Source organism: Dasypus novemcinctus, chromosome 27 (assembly GCF_030445035.2).
Source record: "Dasypus novemcinctus isolate mDasNov1 chromosome 27, mDasNov1.1.hap2, whole genome shotgun sequence".
Classification (NCBI taxonomy): domain Eukaryota; kingdom Metazoa; phylum Chordata; class Mammalia; order Cingulata; family Dasypodidae; genus Dasypus; species Dasypus novemcinctus.
Genome location: NC_080699.1, coordinates 17,239,500 through 17,258,460, shown reverse-complemented (window position 1 = coordinate 17,258,460; position 18,961 = coordinate 17,239,500). Strand labels below are relative to the sequence as shown.

General features: G+C 39.2%; 1 protein-coding gene and 1 long non-coding RNA gene across 2 annotated transcripts in view; one reads left to right on the top strand and one right to left on the bottom strand.

Moving 5' to 3' along the window:
• The window catches only part of LOC131276245 (uncharacterized), a 106,233-nt gene that overhangs the window by 16,515 nt on the left and 70,757 nt on the right, over positions 1-18,961 (top strand). The window lies entirely within an intron of this gene.
• The window catches only part of POU2AF2 (POU class 2 homeobox associating factor 2), a 37,216-nt gene that overhangs the window by 16,710 nt on the left and 1,545 nt on the right, over positions 1-18,961 (bottom strand). Inside the window, exon 2 of the mRNA XM_004481118.4 lies at positions 10,547-10,656. Within this exon, the coding sequence (XP_004481175.2) occupies positions 10,547-10,656 (110 nt within the window). The remainder of the gene's footprint in view (positions 1-10,546; positions 10,657-18,961) is intronic.

Here is an 18,961-nt window from a genome sequence, read left to right as displayed (position 1 = left end):
AAAATACAGGGTTCTCCTATACCACCTTATTATTAACACCTTGTGTTGGTGTGGTACATTTGTTATAACTGATGAAAACACATTTTCATAATTGCACTGTTAACTATAGCCCATGGTTTAACTTGGAAGTTGGCTGTTCGAGTTGTGAAGTGCCATTGGTTTAAAAAAATATATTCTAATAACACCTATACAACTTAAAATTTCCCCTTTTAACCACATTCAAATATATAATCTACTTAACATGATGTTTTCAAGGTTTATCCATGTTGTCATATGTATCAGAACATCATCCCTTTTTATGGCAGAATGATATTCCATTGCGTGTATATACCACATTTTGTTTATCCATTTATCAACGGATGGATCCATCTTCCAGGAATTGTGAATAATGCCACTATGAACACTGGTGTGCAAATATCTGTTCAGTTCTTCTGGGAATATGCCTACAAGTCGGATTGCTGGGTCATATGGTAATTCTATACTTAACTTTCTGAGGAATGGCCAAACTATCTTCCACAACAGCTGTACCATTTTACATACCCATCAGCAGTGAATGAGTATTTATATTTCTCCAGATCCTCTCAACACCTGTAGTTTTCTGTTTTTTGAAAAGCAGTCATTCTAGTGGGTATGAAATGATACCTCATTGTGGTTTTGATTTGCATTTCCCTAATGGCTAATGATGTGTAGCATCTTTTCATGTATTTTTTGTCCATTTTCATATCTTCTTTGGAGAAATGTGTATTCAAATCTTTTGCCCATTTCTTAATTGGATTGTTGGTCTTTTGGTTGTTGAATTAGAGGATTCCTTTATATATTCTAGATATTAAGTCCTTATCAGATATGTGGTTTCCAAATATTTTCTCCTATTAATTAGCTTTTCATTTTACTTTCATGATAAAGTTCTTTGATGCACGAAAGTTTTTAACTTTGATGGGGTCCTGCTGATCTGTTTTTTCTTTAGTTGCTTGTACTTTGGGTATAAGATCTAAGAAACCAATGTCTAATACATGGTCCTTAAGATGCTCCCCTAAGTTTTCTTCTAAGAGTTTTATAGTTATGGCTCTTATATTTAGGTTTTTGACCCATTTTGAGTTGATTTTTGTATATGGTGTGAGGTAGGGGTCCACCTTCATCTTTTGCAAATGGAGATCCAGTTTTCTCAGCACCATTTCTTGAACAAACTATTCTTTCCCAATTGAGTGGTCTTTGCCCTTATGTCAAAGATTAGTGGGCCATAAAAATGAGGGTTTATTTCTGAGCTCTCAATTCAATTCCATTGGTCTACATGTCTGTCCTTGTACCAGTACCATGTTGGTTTGATTACTGTGACTTTGTAGTAAGTTTTAAGTTGGAGTGTAAGTCCTTCAATTTTGTTCTTCTTTCACAAGTTGGCTTTGGCTATTTGGGACTCCTTATCCTTACATATAAATTTGATGATTGGTTTTTCCATTTCTGCAATAAGGTTGTTGGAATTTTTATTGGAATTGCATTGAATCTGTAAATAGCTTTGGGTAGAATTTATATTTTAACACTATTTAATCTTCCAGTCCATGAACATGGAATGTCCTTTTATTTATTTAAGTCTTCTTTGATTTCTTTTAATAATGTTTTGTAGTTTCCTGTGTAAAAGAACTTTACATCCTTGGTTATATTTATTCCTGCATATTTGATTCTTGTAGTTGCTATTGTAAGTGGAATATCCCCCCCATTTCTTCTGCTGCTTGTTCCATTACTAGTGTATAGAAACTCTACTGATTTTTAGGTGTTGATCTTGGGTCCTACCAATTTGCTAAATTTACTTATTAGCTTGAAGAACTTTGTTGTGGATTTTAAGAATTTTCTGTATATAGGATCATGTAATTCACAAATAGGGAAAGTTTTACTTCTTTTCCAATTTGGATGGCTTTTCTTTATTTTCCTAATTGCTCTGGCTAGAATGTCCAGTACAATGCTGAATAACAGTGGTGGCAGTGGGCATCCTTATCTTGTTCCAGATTTTAGAGGGAAAGCTTTCAGTCTTTCAACATTAGTTGAAAGTTTTTATAGTTAGTTAGTTGTGAGTTTTTATAGATGCCCTTTATCATGTTGAGAAAGTTTCCTTCTGCTCCTAGTATTTTAAGTGTTTTTTGTTTTTTGTTTTTTTAAATCAGGAAGGGGTGCTGGATTTTGTCAAATACTTTTTCTGCATCAATTGAGATGATCATGTGTTTTTTTCTTTCATTATATTAATGTAGTTTATGATGTTAATTGATTTTTTTATCTTGAACAACCCTTCATATCTGAGATAAATTCCACTTGATCATGGTGTATAATTTTTTTAAATGTGCAGTTGGATTTGGTTTGCTAGTATTTTGTTGTGGATTTTGGAATCTCTAGTCATAAGAGATATTGGTCTGTAATTTTATTGTATCTTTATCTGCTTTTGGTATGAGGACGATATTGGCCTTGTGGAATAATTAGGGAGTGTTCTATCCTCTTCAGTTTTTTGGAAGAGTTTGAACAGGATTAATGTTAATTCTTATTGGAATGTTCAGTAAAATTCTCCTCTGATGGCATCTGGTTCTGGACTTTCCTTTGTTGGGAAGTTTTTGATTATGGATTTCTCTCTTTACTAGTTATTGGTTTGTTGAGATCTTCCATTTCTTCTTGAGTCAGTGTACATAATTTGTGTATTTTTAGAAATTTGTCTATTTCATCTAGGTTATTTAATTTTTATTTCATCAGGGCTGATAGTAATGTCCCTCTTATCATTTCTGATTTTCATTATTTGCACCCTCTCTCTTTTTCTTCATCAGTCTAGATAAAGATTTGTCAAATTTATTGATCTTTTCAAAGAAACAACTTTTGGTTTTGTTGATTCTCTCTAATTGTCTTTCTAATTCTCTATTTCATTTATCTCCACTCTAATCTTTGCTGTTTCCTTCTTTAGGCCCACTTTGGTTTAGTTTGCTCTTGTTTTTCTAGATTTTCCAATTTTGAGGTTAGGTCTCTGATTTGAAATCTTCTTTTTTTTGAATTTAAGCATTTACAGCTGCAAATCTACCTATCAGCACTGCCTTTGCTGCATCCCATAAATTCTGGAATGTTGGATTTTAATATTCATTTGCCCCAAGATATTTTCTACTTTCCCTTGTGATTTCCTTTTTAACCCACTTGTTATATAAGAGTATGTTCTTTAACTTCCACATATTTGTGACTTTTTCATTTCTCCCTCTGTTAATGATTTCTAAAGTCATTCCATTGTGTTTGGAGAAGATATGTGGTATGATTTCAATATTTTTGAATTTACTGAGATTTGTTTTTGACCTAAGATATGATCTATCCTGGAGAATGATCCATGTGTACTGGAGAAAAATGTGTATTCTGTTGTATGAGGTGTTCTAAATATATCTGTTAGGTCTAGGTGGTTTAGAATATCATTCAAGTCTTGTTTTTTCTTATTGATCTTCAGTCTAGCTGTTCTATATATTATTGAAAGTGGTGTATTAAATTCTCCTAATCTTAATGTAGAACCATCATTTTCTCCCTTCAAATCTGTCAGTATTTGCTTCATATAAGCTGTTAGATGAGTATATATTTATAATTGTTACATCTTCTTATTGAATTGACCCCCTTATCCTTACATAATGACCATCTTTGTCCTTTGTAACAGTTTTTTTGACTTAAAGTCTATTTTAACTGATATTAGTATAGCTACCTCAGCTGTCCTTTGGTTACTACTTGCATTGTATATATTTTTTCCATCCTTCTACTTTCAGTATACTTATGTCTTTGAATTTAAGGTAATTCTCTTATAGACAGCCTATAGTTGGGTCATAGTATTTTATCCATTCTGCCAATCTTTGCCTTTTGACTGGAGAGTTAAATCCACTTACATTTAAAGTCATTACTGATAACACAGAACTTTCTTTTGTCATTTTGCTATTTAGTCTTTGTAAGTCTTATAATGTTTTTTTGTCCCTCAACTTTTCCATTAGTGTCTACTTTCATATTTATTTGATTCTTTGTATTGTACCATATTGAATCCCTTCTCATTTCTATCAGGAAATATGTTTCATATATTTTCCTTATTGTTACCATGGGGTTAAAATGTAACATCCTAAATATATAATGATTATATTTATTTGATACTAATTTGACTTCAATAGTATATACATATATTGTTTCTATATCTTTCCATCTCCTGACCTTTTTTGTACTTGTTACAAAATATATATGTGTGTTGCATCTGCAAAATCATAGACTTATCATTACTTTATATGCATTTGCATTTTAGCACCTATAGGAAGTAGAAAGTGGAGTTACATACCAAAAAATACAACACCATAGTACTGGAATTTATATTTACCCAAATGGTTACTTATACCAAGGGTCTTTGTTTATATCACTTTGAAACACTGACTAGCATCCTTTCCTTTCAGTCTGAAGAGCTCCCATTAGCATTTAGGGCAGGCCTAGTAGTAATGAATTCCCTCTGCTTTTGTTTATCTGTGACTGTCAATCTCATTTTTGAAAGAAAAGTCTCACCAGATAAAAAATTCTTGAATGTCAATTGTTTTCTTTCAGCATGTTAAGTATTTCAACATGAACAATCAGCATTTAATCTAACTGGGGCTCCTTGTACATAACATGTTGCTTTTCTCTTGCAGCTGTCAGAACTCTCTCCTTGTCCTTTTGAATTTGACAGAGCATTCTATTATGAGTTATGTTTTTTCTTCATGTTTATCCTGTTTGGTGTTCTCTGGGCTTCTTGGATGTGCATGTTCACATCTTTTGCTAAGTTTTGGAAGTTCTCTGTCATTAGTTCTTAGAATATTCCTTCTGCCCCTTTCTATTTTTCTTCTTCTTCTGGAACTCCTATAATGCATATATTGGTATAATTCATGTTGTCCAAGCAGTCTCTTAGGCTATTTTAGCTTTTTATAATTGTTTTTTCCTTCCTGCTCCTCAGCTTGACTAATTTCAATTGTCTTGTCTTCAAGCTCACTGATGCTTTCTTCTGCCAGCTCCAATCTACTGTTGAAATCCTCCTAACATTTTTTATTTCAGATGTTGTGGTCTTCCAACTCCAGTAATTCTCTTTGGTTCCTTTTTTAAAAAATTTCTATCTCTTTACTAGGACTCACATATTGGTCACTCATTGTTTTCCTAATATCCTTTAGTTTTCTTTTGGTCTTTTCCTTCTTCTCCTGGAATATTTTTAGCATCCTTGTAAAAAGGCTTTTTTTGTTATGTCCACATTCTGGTCTTCTTTATTGGTGCTTTCTGTATTTTTAACCTCTTCGTTTGGATGGGCCATCATTTCCTGTTTCTTTGTCTTGTGCTCTTTTGTTGCACACTGTACATTTTAATATTTTAAAATGGGATTTATTCTCTGAGATGTCTGTTTCTTGGTTTTGTAACCAGGTGGTGATAAGACAGATTTCCTGGAGTTTCAGCCCTCCTATCAGGAAGGCCTGCCCAAGGTGAATGCAGTGTGCAGGGTTTCCCCTGTCTTTTGGACAAGGTCATATCCTGGGCTTTTGCTTGTTATCTGGGCAAAACTATTTTGGATTGTCCCCTCTGTTTCTCAGGAAATAAACCTCCCTTTCCTAGGTGTTTGAAGCCAGCAGGCATTTGTCCCAGACTGTCTACCTCTATAGGTTCTTACACTACTTTTGTTGCTTCAAGCTCCTTTTGCCTGGAGCGTAAAGTCTAGGATGAGGGGCATGACGGGGAGGACTTTCTAAAGTCAATCTTTCCTGATCAACAAAAGCATCAAGGCAGTAATAAGCTGGGAAAGAGATTTAAGAAAACAAGTGGATACAGTGCAATATAATAAGTACTTAAGCAGCAAATATCCTGGAGGCTCTGGGAGCAGAATTGTTTGGGAGGACTTTGCAGGCAAGGCTGGAACTGAATCTTGCAGGATACTGTAATTATTCTTAACCTTGTCTTTCACTTCTCCACCTGATGGACAAATTGGTCCAATCACTGTGTCACAGGTGGAGTGTCTTTCCTCCCTTTGGGCCTTTGCCTGCTCTGTGTGTTCTGTTTGACTTCCACCTCTCCTCATTGCTTACCTAAGTTACCGTCTTCCTTCAAAGCTTAGCACAAGGCTCACCTTCCTCCAAGACGTTTCCTTCCATCCACCCTTCTCTGGACTCTCTTTAGTGTTCATTGATGGTGACTTTGACTCATTTGGCACTTGGAGCAAAAGTCATGTTTTCATTTGTAAGCACTTATTTCATGTTTTGGACAACTGGACTGTACACTTTTTAAGGGTAAGGAATTTTTTATATTGATTGAATTCCTCACATGTAGTGAGCACCTAATAACAGTAGTATTATTGAGGCCTTGACAAATATTATATCTAGTACCTTGCAAGGCAGATAGGATTTTCCTCCTCTAACACAAAGTTAAGTGACTTTCCCAGCATTACTCAGCTGGCAAATGGCAGAGCTGGAAGTGAAACTCGGGTCATCTGGCTCCAGAACCCAAATTCTTCATCATGCTATGCTGCCTCCCTTTAATACCCCTGTCTTTAGAAGATTAACCTCAGTAAACCTAAGTGCTGTAGATTCCCAGATCACACAGAGATTCTTAGAGGAAGAAACGTCAGCGCCAAGATGCTTCAAATTGGGTATGAGCTGTTTTTCAGACATTCAGATGTATTTTAAATCCTAACCAGTCAGATGGGAACATTTGACATGTACAAAGCAGAAATTAAGAAAGCAAAGAAATGGGACAAATTTCTTAATATTCAAGTATTAATATTGAATGCTGGAATGGGAGGGGTCTTAGAGACACAGTCCTACTCTCTACTTCTACTGATGAGAACACTGAATCCCAGAGAGGAGAAAGGTTCAAACAGACTGAGGAAGGGGCAGTGTATCTTTTGGTGTAGAAAAATGTCTCTGATGCAGTTTCCAAAATTTCCAATATCATTTGAGATGATATAATGTACAATCTCTGATTGTGTCTTTCTTTTTTTTTAATAATAAGAAATACAAATGCAAATCACAGATATGGACCTCACGATGTTTACACTTGGTAATGATTGAAGGGCATGTGATTGGGGCAGTGAAGCAGCAGCTGGATATATAACTAAACAAATTTCCAACTAACAGTTCCGGTGAAAAGACTGAAAGTTATTAGGGACAGAGCTAGGTAATGCACATCTGTTCCATAGTTAGAGTTTACCCATCCCTCAATAAAGATCAAACACTCAATTACTCTACACCATAAATGCACTGTGTAGCTCCCACTTACCTTCTGTTCATCCAAATTTTTCCATCAAATACATACAATTATAATGCTTCTGTCTGTGCTTACTATGCATCCCATCCAAGAATAATTAGGAAAGATTAACAAAGAAGCCTAGCTAACAATATGGTATGTTCTTAAAGTACAGATTTTAGCAGCTAACTTAAATAGGGGGATTTAAGAAAATGAAGAAAAAGAAAATAACTGTGACTTTGATTGGAAAAGCAAACAATTGAGGTTGGCACAAAAGAATCATGCCAATGTGGAAATAGTTACATGTTTGCCTGTATATGTATAATATGTGTGTGTATGTGTATGTGTGAGTGTGTAAATTCAAAGCTGATATAATGCATATATATTTCTCACTTGGAATATTTCTCCCCAATATTTATCTCCATTTGGAACTTCCAAAAACAGAACCAGAAATCTTCACTTATTTTTCTTCATGTTTTATATAGGATCTTAACTGAAAAAAATTTTTCCTATCTATTTCCTTATTGTTTCTCACTATAGCATTTCAATGAATGAGGAGAGCAGGACAATTATTAGTGTATCCACAAACAAATACAATAGATTTAACATCAAATCCTGATTCCCAGGTCCATTCTTTTTCTCCTCCATAATGCAATGCACTCCCTTATTCTACCCCCCGATTTTAATTCCAAACTGATTTCCACTTCCCACTCTGCAAGTTTTAGAATTTTCCCCTCATGGCAGCTGTTGTATATTCAATGATTTAAAATGAATCTTTATGATAGCCTAAGAAAAACTTGATTAGAGAGCTCAAGAGCCTGCAAATTCTTCACTGAATTTCAAAAGAAACCCCCCCTTCTCCCCCAAAAATATGTCATTACGCTTACAGCTTTCTCTTTTCACTGTGGATAACAGAGTTCACTGAATTTTGTGATGTTATTAAAAACTTCCAGTGATTAACTTTTATGAACTCAATTGAAATAGAGTAATTGAAAAGAGTGCAGCATAAGCCAACCTCAAAAGTCTAATTCTCTAATTTTTGCTACTAGATGATGGTGAATGGCTCATATTTTTAAACATTCTGGTAAAAGATCTGATAGTGTAGTGAAGGATGACACAGAAAATTTTGAGAAAAAGAAAAGCCATTTTAAAAAACAGATATACACAATACTACATAATTATAGCTAAAATGATAGAAGTGGTTTTAATTTCCAGCCTTTGGTGAAAGTCTCTTGAAGCAAGGGATTCTTTTTTCTTTGATTCCTACTGCAAAGATGCAAAAAACATTTCATAGTATCAGAAATGGATATTCTTCAGAGAAATTGTGGCAAATATGGATCAGCACAGCCCTGTGTAAACAGCAAAGTGTCACAAAGAGTAATCCAGTAATTTGGTCATGGAACAGATACTTCCCAGAGGGTCCTTATCCAAGAAGACATAGTTTTTGGAATAAACATGCATTCATTTCTTAGAGCTGCTGTAACAAATTGCTACTAACGGGGTGACTTAAAACAACCAAAATACCTTCTCACACAGGTCTGGAGGCCACAAGTTTACAATCAAGGTGTCGGCTGGGCATACCCCTCCAGAGGCTTGAGGGAAAGCCCTCCCTTGCTGCTGCCAGCTCTGGTGCTGCTGGCATTTCTTGGCTTGCGGCTGTGCCCCTCCAATCTCTGCCTCAGTGGTCACACTGCTTCCTTCTCTTTTGTATGTCTTCTCCTCTGTATGTTCCTCTCTCAATACTCCCTCCACCTCTCTCGTATAAGGATACATGTGATTGCATTCAAATCCCACCCAGATAATCCAGAATAAATGCTGCCTCTCTAGATCATTAACGTAATCACATCTTTTGCCATATAAGGGAGCGCTCTCCTCTGGTAGCCATGGTTGTAGCCTGCAATTCATAGTACCTCCGTTTAAAGCTGAGGTTCATCTAGAGAAGCCTTTATGCTCTCTCTTCCTAAGAGACTAGGTCTGTACTGATATTTTAGCACACATTCCAGTTGACCCTGAGTAGGGGCTACAAGACGTGCTGTACTAGGGACTGACAAGGAGCCAGTTATTTAGATCTCTGCATCAACTAAACTACATTTGTTGAGCTAGAAGAGAAATATTTGCTTAAAAGAAAGGAAGGCAGAAAACATGCAACAAAGTGCTCTTGAATGGCAAGAAGCTGAATCAGGAGTTGTTGCACTTGAAATGTGCCCCCGAAGCTTGTTTTGAGTGTTGAGCATGATGCTGAGGTTCTCTGCAGACAAGTGGGAGGAAGCAGGACCTGTGCCTGCCAACCCCTGTGCTGGGGTTGCCTCATTTAATCCTGGACATCTGCTTTCATGACCTGAACCCAGAAGATGCCCAGTAGATGCCTGGCATTTGTTATATTTTACCTAATGGAATAGATGGTTATCTACTGATCTTGATAGCCAAAGGCCATTTCCAATCTAGAATCAATTTTGGAGATCTAGGTGCAGCTACTTAAATATTTTAGGCACAGAGAGGAGCTACGTATAAAGGCATAAATGGCAGCTAGAGGCTGTGGACTTAAGTCATCTCCTACTAGGATTGTTAAAATCTGATTTTGTGCATTTCAGAGAGGATTTTTCTAAATTGCCTCCATATCTGATTTAGAATAAACTCTGCCTGAAGGTCAGAATTATTCCACCAACTAAAGTAAGTCATTGATAATCGTTACTAGGGTGAAAATGAAAAAGTCAAGCTATGTCATCACATCACACCAATGGAATGCCTGCTCGTACCTTCATAGACCTGTCATATTACCAAAAATAGTGAGATGCTTTTCTAGTTGGAAGGGACCCCCGAGATAATTTCGATTGACTCATTTCTTGGTGGGGCCACAGCAATAAAATGATTCACCCAGGGTCTCCGGCTCTTCCCTCCCCAAAGGCTCCTCAGTAAGGAGGTGAGCTAGCAGTTACTGACTGATTTATGTGAGGAAACGCAAATTCCATTTCCAGAGGCATAAAATCAATAGTATACAAATAGAGAGTAAAACAAAACAAAACAAAACCCTTCCAAAAAGGATATGAAAACCAGCGTAAACATAGACCAGCAGGAGGGGCAGTGGAGGAGAGAAGTAATTAAAGTACAAACATTGGCACCACTCAGGGAGAAACAGGAAGTACCAAGTGGGTTTGCTCGGCAGGGCAAGATTATCCATCCTCCAGTTAAAGGAGGGCTTTGCTACTGAGAATATCAGACCTGAGGGATGGGAGGTTGGTGAGCAGGTAAGGGGAATGGAGATAATTAACCGTAATAGAGAATTTAAAGCTCCAAACACTTCAGACTGTATTCAATTGGGACTTACATTAAATCTTGAATTATTTGTCTGCCTGGATCGTTTTTCTGCCAGTAGATCCTTGACTGTGTGCTTCACTCTCACACCTTGATACACTCGTTTGCTGAAGTCTCCTGGGACTTAAAGAAATAGAAGAGTTAACAACCAGGAGCAGTTGGAGTAGAGATGAGCCCCTGAGGGACATACTGAAGGAGTGGTTATGGTGATGGTATTTTCTCATAAGAGTGATAGAATTCTTGAGTTTAAAGTGTCTTTAACAGAGGATATTGGTTCTATCTCCCAGTCCTTGATAGAAACCCATCCAAGCTCTGCTTAAGTGAAAGAAACCCACTTTCTTGAGAGGCTGCCTCTGTCTTTACTGGTTATTCTAGAGTTTTTGGTTCTTTCTTATTTCAAGTCTAAAGATATCCCTTGTAATTTCCACTTGATTGTGCGTTTGCTTTGAGAAGAAGCACTGCATGGGTCTGTGGTGACTTGAGTTATATACCCCAAATTTAGATATGCTCTTGGTCTTAATTTTAGTTAAGGTGTGCTCCAACTGAGTGAGGTTGGCTTTAATCCAGAATGCTGGCGTCCTTTATCAACAGGCAAAATTCAGGCATAGGGTGAGAAGGCCACACAGAGGAGCTGGAAGCCAGACAGTTGGAGGAACCTGGAAGTCAAAGGAACCCGGAAGTCTAAGGAACCCGGAAGAAGGGGAGGACATTGCCATGTAATGGAAAAGCCAAGGAACACCAGGATTGCAGGCCAGCCGGCCTCCGAAGGACGCAAGAAGCCTCTGAAACCATGAGCCAGTAAATTCCTATTGTTAAACAAACCCATTGTGTGGTATTTGTCATAGCAGCCAGGAAACCAAGACTGAATATATTCCATTTTCCACACAACGTTTTATCAAACATGTGAAGGTAGTTTTCTTTTCTTTGCCTTTCCCAGGCAAGGAATTACTGGGTTCTTCAGTGATTCCTCTAGGTACACAATATCCAGACTCTTTGCTGACCTGGTGACCTCTTTTCATTAGTTTGACTTCCCAAGGTTTAACATCAGCAAGAGTTATAATTTATACCTTAATCACAAGATAAAGGACTGGGGGCAGCTTGAAATTAGACTACTTAATACATGATGCAGAAGTTCGATTTGTACATTTCAGGTTACAGTGTGAGAGTATTTCTTCTGCTGTTATATTTGTACCTGATGTGAGCAGGTCAACTGGACTATTTTAAGATTCTGTTCCTAAGAAGAAAGCCATTTTTTTTTCTGTTTATTGCACTAGATAAATGTTGTTTTGTTTATTTTGTAAAATATAGCGATTCAACATGAGAATCACTAGCCACCCCAGGTATAAGGAAAGAGCCATTTATTCATTCAACACATTTATCGAGTACTTATTACATGCACTTACTGAAGATACTACAGTGCTGGGCAATTTATATGCATTATTTAATTTAATCCATTTTACTGATGAGGAAACTGAGGTCTGGGCTAAGTAATTGGGTAAGGTGTCACAGTCGATAATAAACAATAGAGTTGGGATCCATACTCAGGTCAAGCTATAGCGCTAATGACCAGAAAATGCTGCTACTTTCACCAGGAGGAAATTACAGAGATAACCAACTACCAAGAAAAGCTTTATGTGAGGTTCTGAAACAGGCAACCCTGCTTCTAGAGATCATGAATTCCTTGTCACTGGGGACTGTCAAAGATAGGACCTTTATGTTTGGAGTATACTAGGATATTTAAGCACCGACTTGAACTAGAAGAATTCTGAAGTATCCTCTAACTCTGAAATTGTCACTCTCCTTAGGCCAGGTCGCTTCAATTCATTTCAGCTGAGATGTTGCTGATTTTCCACCGATTTCAGCTGGCTCTGAATTCAGCATCTGGTGTGTGTGGTAGAATATACTAAAATATGTGTCTATCAGTCACATGACCCAAAGTATTCTCTCATCTGGTTGCACTTATAGGTGGTCTAGGATCTAACTGATTTATGAGTCAAATCGTATTACAAAAGGAAAGGAAGGGAGAAAGGAAGAAACCAAAACTATAGCCAGGGGCTGATGGCGTGTAGGATAACAGAGACTGATCTAGGGGTCACGTGTCAGCCACCGACTGCGGAAATTCCCAATCTCTCAGCCCCGTTTTTTTTCGTCTGTAAAATGAGTATGATAATCTCTTCTTAGATGACTTCAGAGTTCAAGGAAAAAAAATAAGATATCCATACGAAACTGCTTTGAAAATGACCAAGTTTTATACAAAAGGAAAGAAGAAAAGTAAATCTAGGATCCAAGACAATGTATTATATAACTCAAATAACCACATGGAACTAGAGTTCAGGAAAACACAGGCTTCTGAATGGGATTAATTTTGACAGGACTTAGTCTATGTATCTTTTAATTAGAGGCTTGAAGTATTCCTTTCAAATCGGCCTCAGATTGAGGACTTAATGTCCTTATGTTTGTTCCAAAGTGTTCTCCTTGTTTTCTCTCCTGTGTTTGTTCCAAGGGTTGCTCCCAGAATTGCCTGCCATACCTTGTGTTTGGAAAAGCCTAAGGCTCCATTTATTCATCAGTTACTTATTGATCATTTTTTACGTGCCAGACCTGGGGATACAAAAGAACATGCTATCTAGTGAGTGAGAAAAATCCTTAAAAATGATTATAATGCAAATGTGGTAAGTGCAATGACACAGGATATTCAGAGAAAGACAGAATGGGGTGGGGAAGAAGTCAGGGATGGCAAGGGGATACCTAAGCTGAGGCTTAAAGGAAGAGGTAAGGGGTGATGGCAAAATGGACAAGAACATGCCAGAAATAGAGAAAAAGCCTGGGGGCCAGGACAGAAAGAGGTACCTAGAGGAGGAAGTGGCAGGAGGTGAGGCTGTGGAAACAAGTAGGGGTCAATAGTGAAAATTCTTGTGAGCAGAAGCAGTTTGGACTTTATCTTGTTGACAGTGAGCCACTGCAGGCTTGTAAGCAAGGAAGTGGTGTGGCTAGATTTGCATTTTAGATAGACTTTTGGAGCAGCTATGGGGAAGATGGATTTTAGAATAACAAGGCCACAGGGAGATCAGTCCACAGGATTATAGAATAACTCAGACAAGAGATAATGTAAGGTGAGTAGTGGTGCATGGGAAAGCAAGGAGCAAAGAGATCTGAAAATTACTTAGATGAGGGCAGTGAAAAAGAAGGAAGATTCAAGGATGATTCTCAAGTTGCCATCTTGGGATTAGTCTGCATATATACATTTCAGAGTCCGCATGATCTTGATGTCAATGAAAACTGGAAAGAGGATGGAATCTCTCGGGATAGTTTTTGGAGGATGGAATCACATTATGACACATCATGTAGAATACAATGATATGTGTCTGGAACACTGGGATAAACAGATGAGCCTAGTGCCAAGGACTGAGAAGATCAATATCTTGGGAACATATATAATGCCAATTCTGGCCACACTGGTTGGGAAGATCTGGGCAAAATGGCTAAAGATTGGAACCTGGGAACATTCCTACTTGAAGGGTCGTCAGAAGAGGAGGAGAGAATCCCATGGAGGAGATAGGAAAGGAGTGGATGGAGAACTAGGAAGACTGGGGGAATAAAGCATCTCAGAATTCAGGGGAAGAGACCTTAAGGAAGAAGCATAAAGGAAAGTAGTAGATGCAGCTGAAGGCTCCAGGAAGACAAGGACAGAAAAGCAACCATTGCTCTCTTTTAAGTGGTTGGTGTTCATTTTAGCTAGAACAACTTCAGAAGTATGCTGTGGCTAGAGTCAGATAATGGCAAGGGAGAGTGGAGACTGGGAGACTATTTCTAGAAGTTTGAATGAGAAAGGGAAACAAGAGATTGGATGATAAAGACAGATAAATACAAGGTCAAAGTGAGGTTTGTTTATACTTTTATAGCTATTTATGTTTTTATGGGTGGGAGAGAATTGAAGACATTTTAACAGCGCAGAGGGATAGTTTTGAAGGAAAGGTGGGGGAAGTGGACTTGGCTCAATGGTTAGGGCGTCCATCTACCACATGGGAGGTCCACGGTTCAAACCCCGGGCCTCCCTGACCCGTGTGGAGCTGGCCCATGCGCAGTGCTGATGCATGCAAGGAGTGCCGTGCTACGCAGGGGTGTCCCCTGTGTAGGGGAGCCCTACGTGCAAGGAGTGCACCCCATATGGAGAGCCGCCCAGCGTGAAAGGAAGTGCAGCCTGTCCAGGAATGGCTCCGCACACATGGAAAGCTGACACAACAAGATGATGCAACAAAAAGAAACACAGAGTCCTGTGCCACTGACAACAGAAGCGGACAAAGAAGAACACGCAGCAAATAGACACAGAGGACAGACAACTGGGGCCAGGGGGAAGGGGAGAGAAATAAATAAAAAATAAATCTAAAAAAAAAAAAAAAAAAGAAGACAATCAATGGGACCAGGTATTTAAAGAGGAAGAAAGAAATTGTGATTAAGGGCATGAGTTAGCCCGTAACTTCTGAGACTGGAGGTGGTGTGACCAGCGACAGCTCTTCTGAGCCCTGAGGAGCATGGAGCAGACTCAAATCAGAACAAGGCAGACAGACAAGTCACAGTGAGAATACACACCAGGGAGCCTCTAGGTGGGTCCCCAAGGTGATGCAGCATCAGCACCAACAAGGAACTTGTTGGAAGGGCAGTCTCAGGCCCTATCCAGACCCAGGAATCAGAAACCCCAGGGGTGAGGCCCAGCAGATGGCGCTTTAGGGAGCCCTGCAGGTGACTCTGATGCATGCTCAAGTTTGAGAACTGTCGCCCTATCTACAGAGAGAGTAAGGCTTTTATAAGGTTACTGTGGCGGTGGGGCCACCCCTGGCGGAGGCAGTGCTGGCTGAGCAGGAGGGGGGAACATGAGGCCGACCCACGGTGGGTGTGGATTTAGTTCTGCGAGGGTGGGGTGGGGTGGAGGTGGGTGGAGTGCAGGCTGGATCCTCTGCAAGTCTGCACACAGTCCTGGCTTCACTTTTTCCTGAAGGGCTTTTGCATTGGTGATTTTGATCAAATTATCGATTTATGCTCTATGGAAATGCCAGAGAGGCTAGGCGAAATCCATCCATTCTCAGTAAGTTTAACAAATAACCACACACTGATTAATAGAGGAATAAAGTTCATGAGCTGGCAACTCACCAGATCAAAATTTTTGCAGTTTTATCATAAAACAGCCTTAATGTACCAGTTGGCACTGACTTAGTGTAAAGGGTGGGGCTGTATGCCACAGAGCATACCAAATAAGTTAAAAAATAGCAGATGTACTCAAAGAGATTCTTAATGAGCAAATGAAGACCTTTACATGTGAAACAATAGGGGAGGAGGACGAAGACAGTTTGACATTGTTGATGGATGCTTGTGGGAAGGCATGGGACTTTGCCAGACCAGGAAAGGTGTGGGCAGGAGGAGAGCGGAAGGTTTTGTGGCAGGCATGGCATCATGGAAGGAGCAAGACGCGTGGAATGGGAAAGAACTGGAGTTACTGGACTTACATGCCATCTGCATGTTAGATGAAATTCAAATGGATATCCCTAGCCCAGATCCGTCCCAGACGATAGACTTGGCTATGACTGATGGGCATCTCAGACTTCAGGTGTCCAAAACTGAACTCCACTTTGATATTTGCTTTCTCTGAAACTTTCCCCATTTCAGTGGATGGCTCCTCCATCCTTATGGTTGCTCAGGCCCAAAGCTGTACAGTCCTCCTTGACATTTCTTTTCCTCACACACTTCACATCCCAATCCTTTAGGAATTCCTGATGGAGGGCCTACAAGAGAGATCCAGCACCTGCTGACCTTTGTCCACCTCCATTGCTCCCATCAGGCTCAAGCTCTCATCCCTCGTGTAGATCTCTGCAACTCTGTGTGGATTAGGTCTGCCTTCTTCTTTTAATTATTTTCATTATTTATTTATTTATTTCCCCTCCCTCACCCCCCATTGTCTGCTCTCTGTGTCCATTTGCTGTGTGTTCTTCTGTGTTGACTTGTATTCTTGTCAGCGGCACCAGGAATCTGTGTCTTTTTTTGTTGTGTCATCTTGCTGCGTCAGCTCTCCGTGTGTGCAGTGCCACTCCTGGGCAGGCTGTACTTTTTTCGTGTGGGGCGGCTCTCTGTATGGGGCGTGCTCCTTGTGTGTGGGACTCCCCTAAAAGGAGGACACCCCTGTGTGGTAGGGCACTCCTTGCGTGCATCAGCACTGTGCATGGGCCAGCTCACCACGTGAATCAGGAGGCCCTGGGTTTGAACCCTGGACCTCCCATGTGGCAGGCGGATGCTCTATCTATTGAACCAAATCTGCTTCCCAGATCTGCCTTCTAATTGACCTCCCTGCTTCCACCCTTGGCACCTCTCTCTAACTGCGTGCCTCCCACCCCCAAGTCTGTTCTCAACAGAGCAGCTAGAGTGATGTTTTACAAAAGAAAGTCTAACCATGTCACTCCTTTCCTCAAAACCTTTTGATGGCACCCATCTTCACACAGAATAAAATCCAAAGTTCCTGCAATGGCTCTACATGACCTTGCATGACCTTGTTCCCTGCCTCTTCTGATCCCCTGCCCACTGCACTCCAGCCAGTCCCTGAAGTGCACCAAGCACACTTCTGCCTTAGGGCCTTTACACTCACTGTCTCTTCTATCTGGAATATTCTTCCCCCAGTTATCCACAGGGCTAAATGCCCTTGTCTCCTTCAAGTCTTGACTGTTGACTTCAAGTCTTCTCAATGAGAATGTATTTAAAATTCCAACTTCCCCCATGAAATATTCTGAAACCTGGTACCCTGCTCTCCTTTTCTTCCTCTGCAGCACTTCTCACTTTTTAATACTTTACTTGTTTCTTAAGTTTATTATCTTAAGTCTGCCCCTTGCTAGAATGTAAGCTTTGAGTGGTGGGGATTTTTACTCATGGATACATCCCAAATTCCAGTGCCTGGCACATAGTAGGTGCTCAATAAAAATGTTTGTTGAAAGCATCTTTTGCTTTTCCTGTTGAGAATTTTGGAAATTTGAAGATTTGAAAATCAGGCTGTAAAATGTACACTTTATGTTACAGGCGATGAAAACCCCTATACAATTTTCAAACGTGAGTTTTGTGATAAAAGAACAACTTTAAAAGATTAGTTTGAAAGTAGATCCTAGGATGGGAAGAATATGTGGAAGCAAGAAAGGATGAGCAAACTTAGAACAGAGGCTAGCTAGAAACAGTGGAAACGATGACACACATACACATACACACAGAATACCGTGATTAAGAAGAGAAATCAAGAAGGCAGGGAAATGAGTCGGTTTTGGTGGAGAAGGGAAAGCTCAGATTTGAACATGTTGAGTTGAGGTGGAATATTTGTGGAGGAAACGGAATGCCTTAGAGAAGTCGAGCAGCTTGAAGGCTGATAAAGATGGCAGGGTTTGGAAACGTGAAGGTCTTTAGCACATGGGAAAGGGCAGTTTCATAAGAGGTGGGAATGAAAGGGTTTGCTGGGGCCTTCATGAGAGAATGGGTTGTTAGAAAACAGGCAGTGGGGACAAGCCCGTTCCCCACTGGCAGGGCTGCAGAATTGTAAATGCCTACATTTTAGAACAGTACAAAGGGTGAATTATAAAATAAATATGAATCAAACAATGACACCTAGTATAAATTCTTTAAAATATCACCTGGAGCATTCTTGTTTTTGAAAATTCGGGAAGGTCCTTAACCTACAACACTCTCCTTTTACTGAGGAGGGGTTTAAAAAAATGTTGCCAGTTCTCCTTTTCCAAAACGTTCCCCCTCCTGTGTATTGTGTCTATTTAAAGACTCCACACCTGCATAAACCAGGAGATGCTTAAGAGTTTTTATTCAAATACTCTAGATACAAACTTGCATTCAGATCAGTTGTTGAGAAAACAAAGGCATGTGTTTCCAGGGAGAAAGCAGAAGCAAATTTGTTAACAGGAATGAAGTTATCCTTTAGGATTGGATGAAAAACCTTTTGCACTATAGTATTGTGATTATGTATATGCAGCAAATTGTCACAGCCGCGTCCTTCCCTTTCCCATCTATTTCGATGAAGAATTTGGCTCATGGTAGATTCAGTGGTGCTGTTACTTAAACGCTGTTTTTGAAAATTAAACTCTTTGGCCATCAGATCCAACTCCTATATTCTGAAATTGATTTATTTTTTCAAAATGTATGTGATTCCCAAGCTGTTTTTCGTTATTAAATAGCAAATATATTTATGGTTCTTGAAACACCTCCATTTTTAACTATTTTTGAGGACATTCTGTAGAATACATTTTCTTGCTTTTAAATTTCAGAGTCCCTAGGCAGGTGCTTGTTACATAAGGTAAGGAAAGATGGTCTAAACGAGATAGTTTAAAGTTAAAAAAGAACCAAAATATCCTACAACTTTAGAAGAGAAGAATTTATATTTTGAATCACATGACTA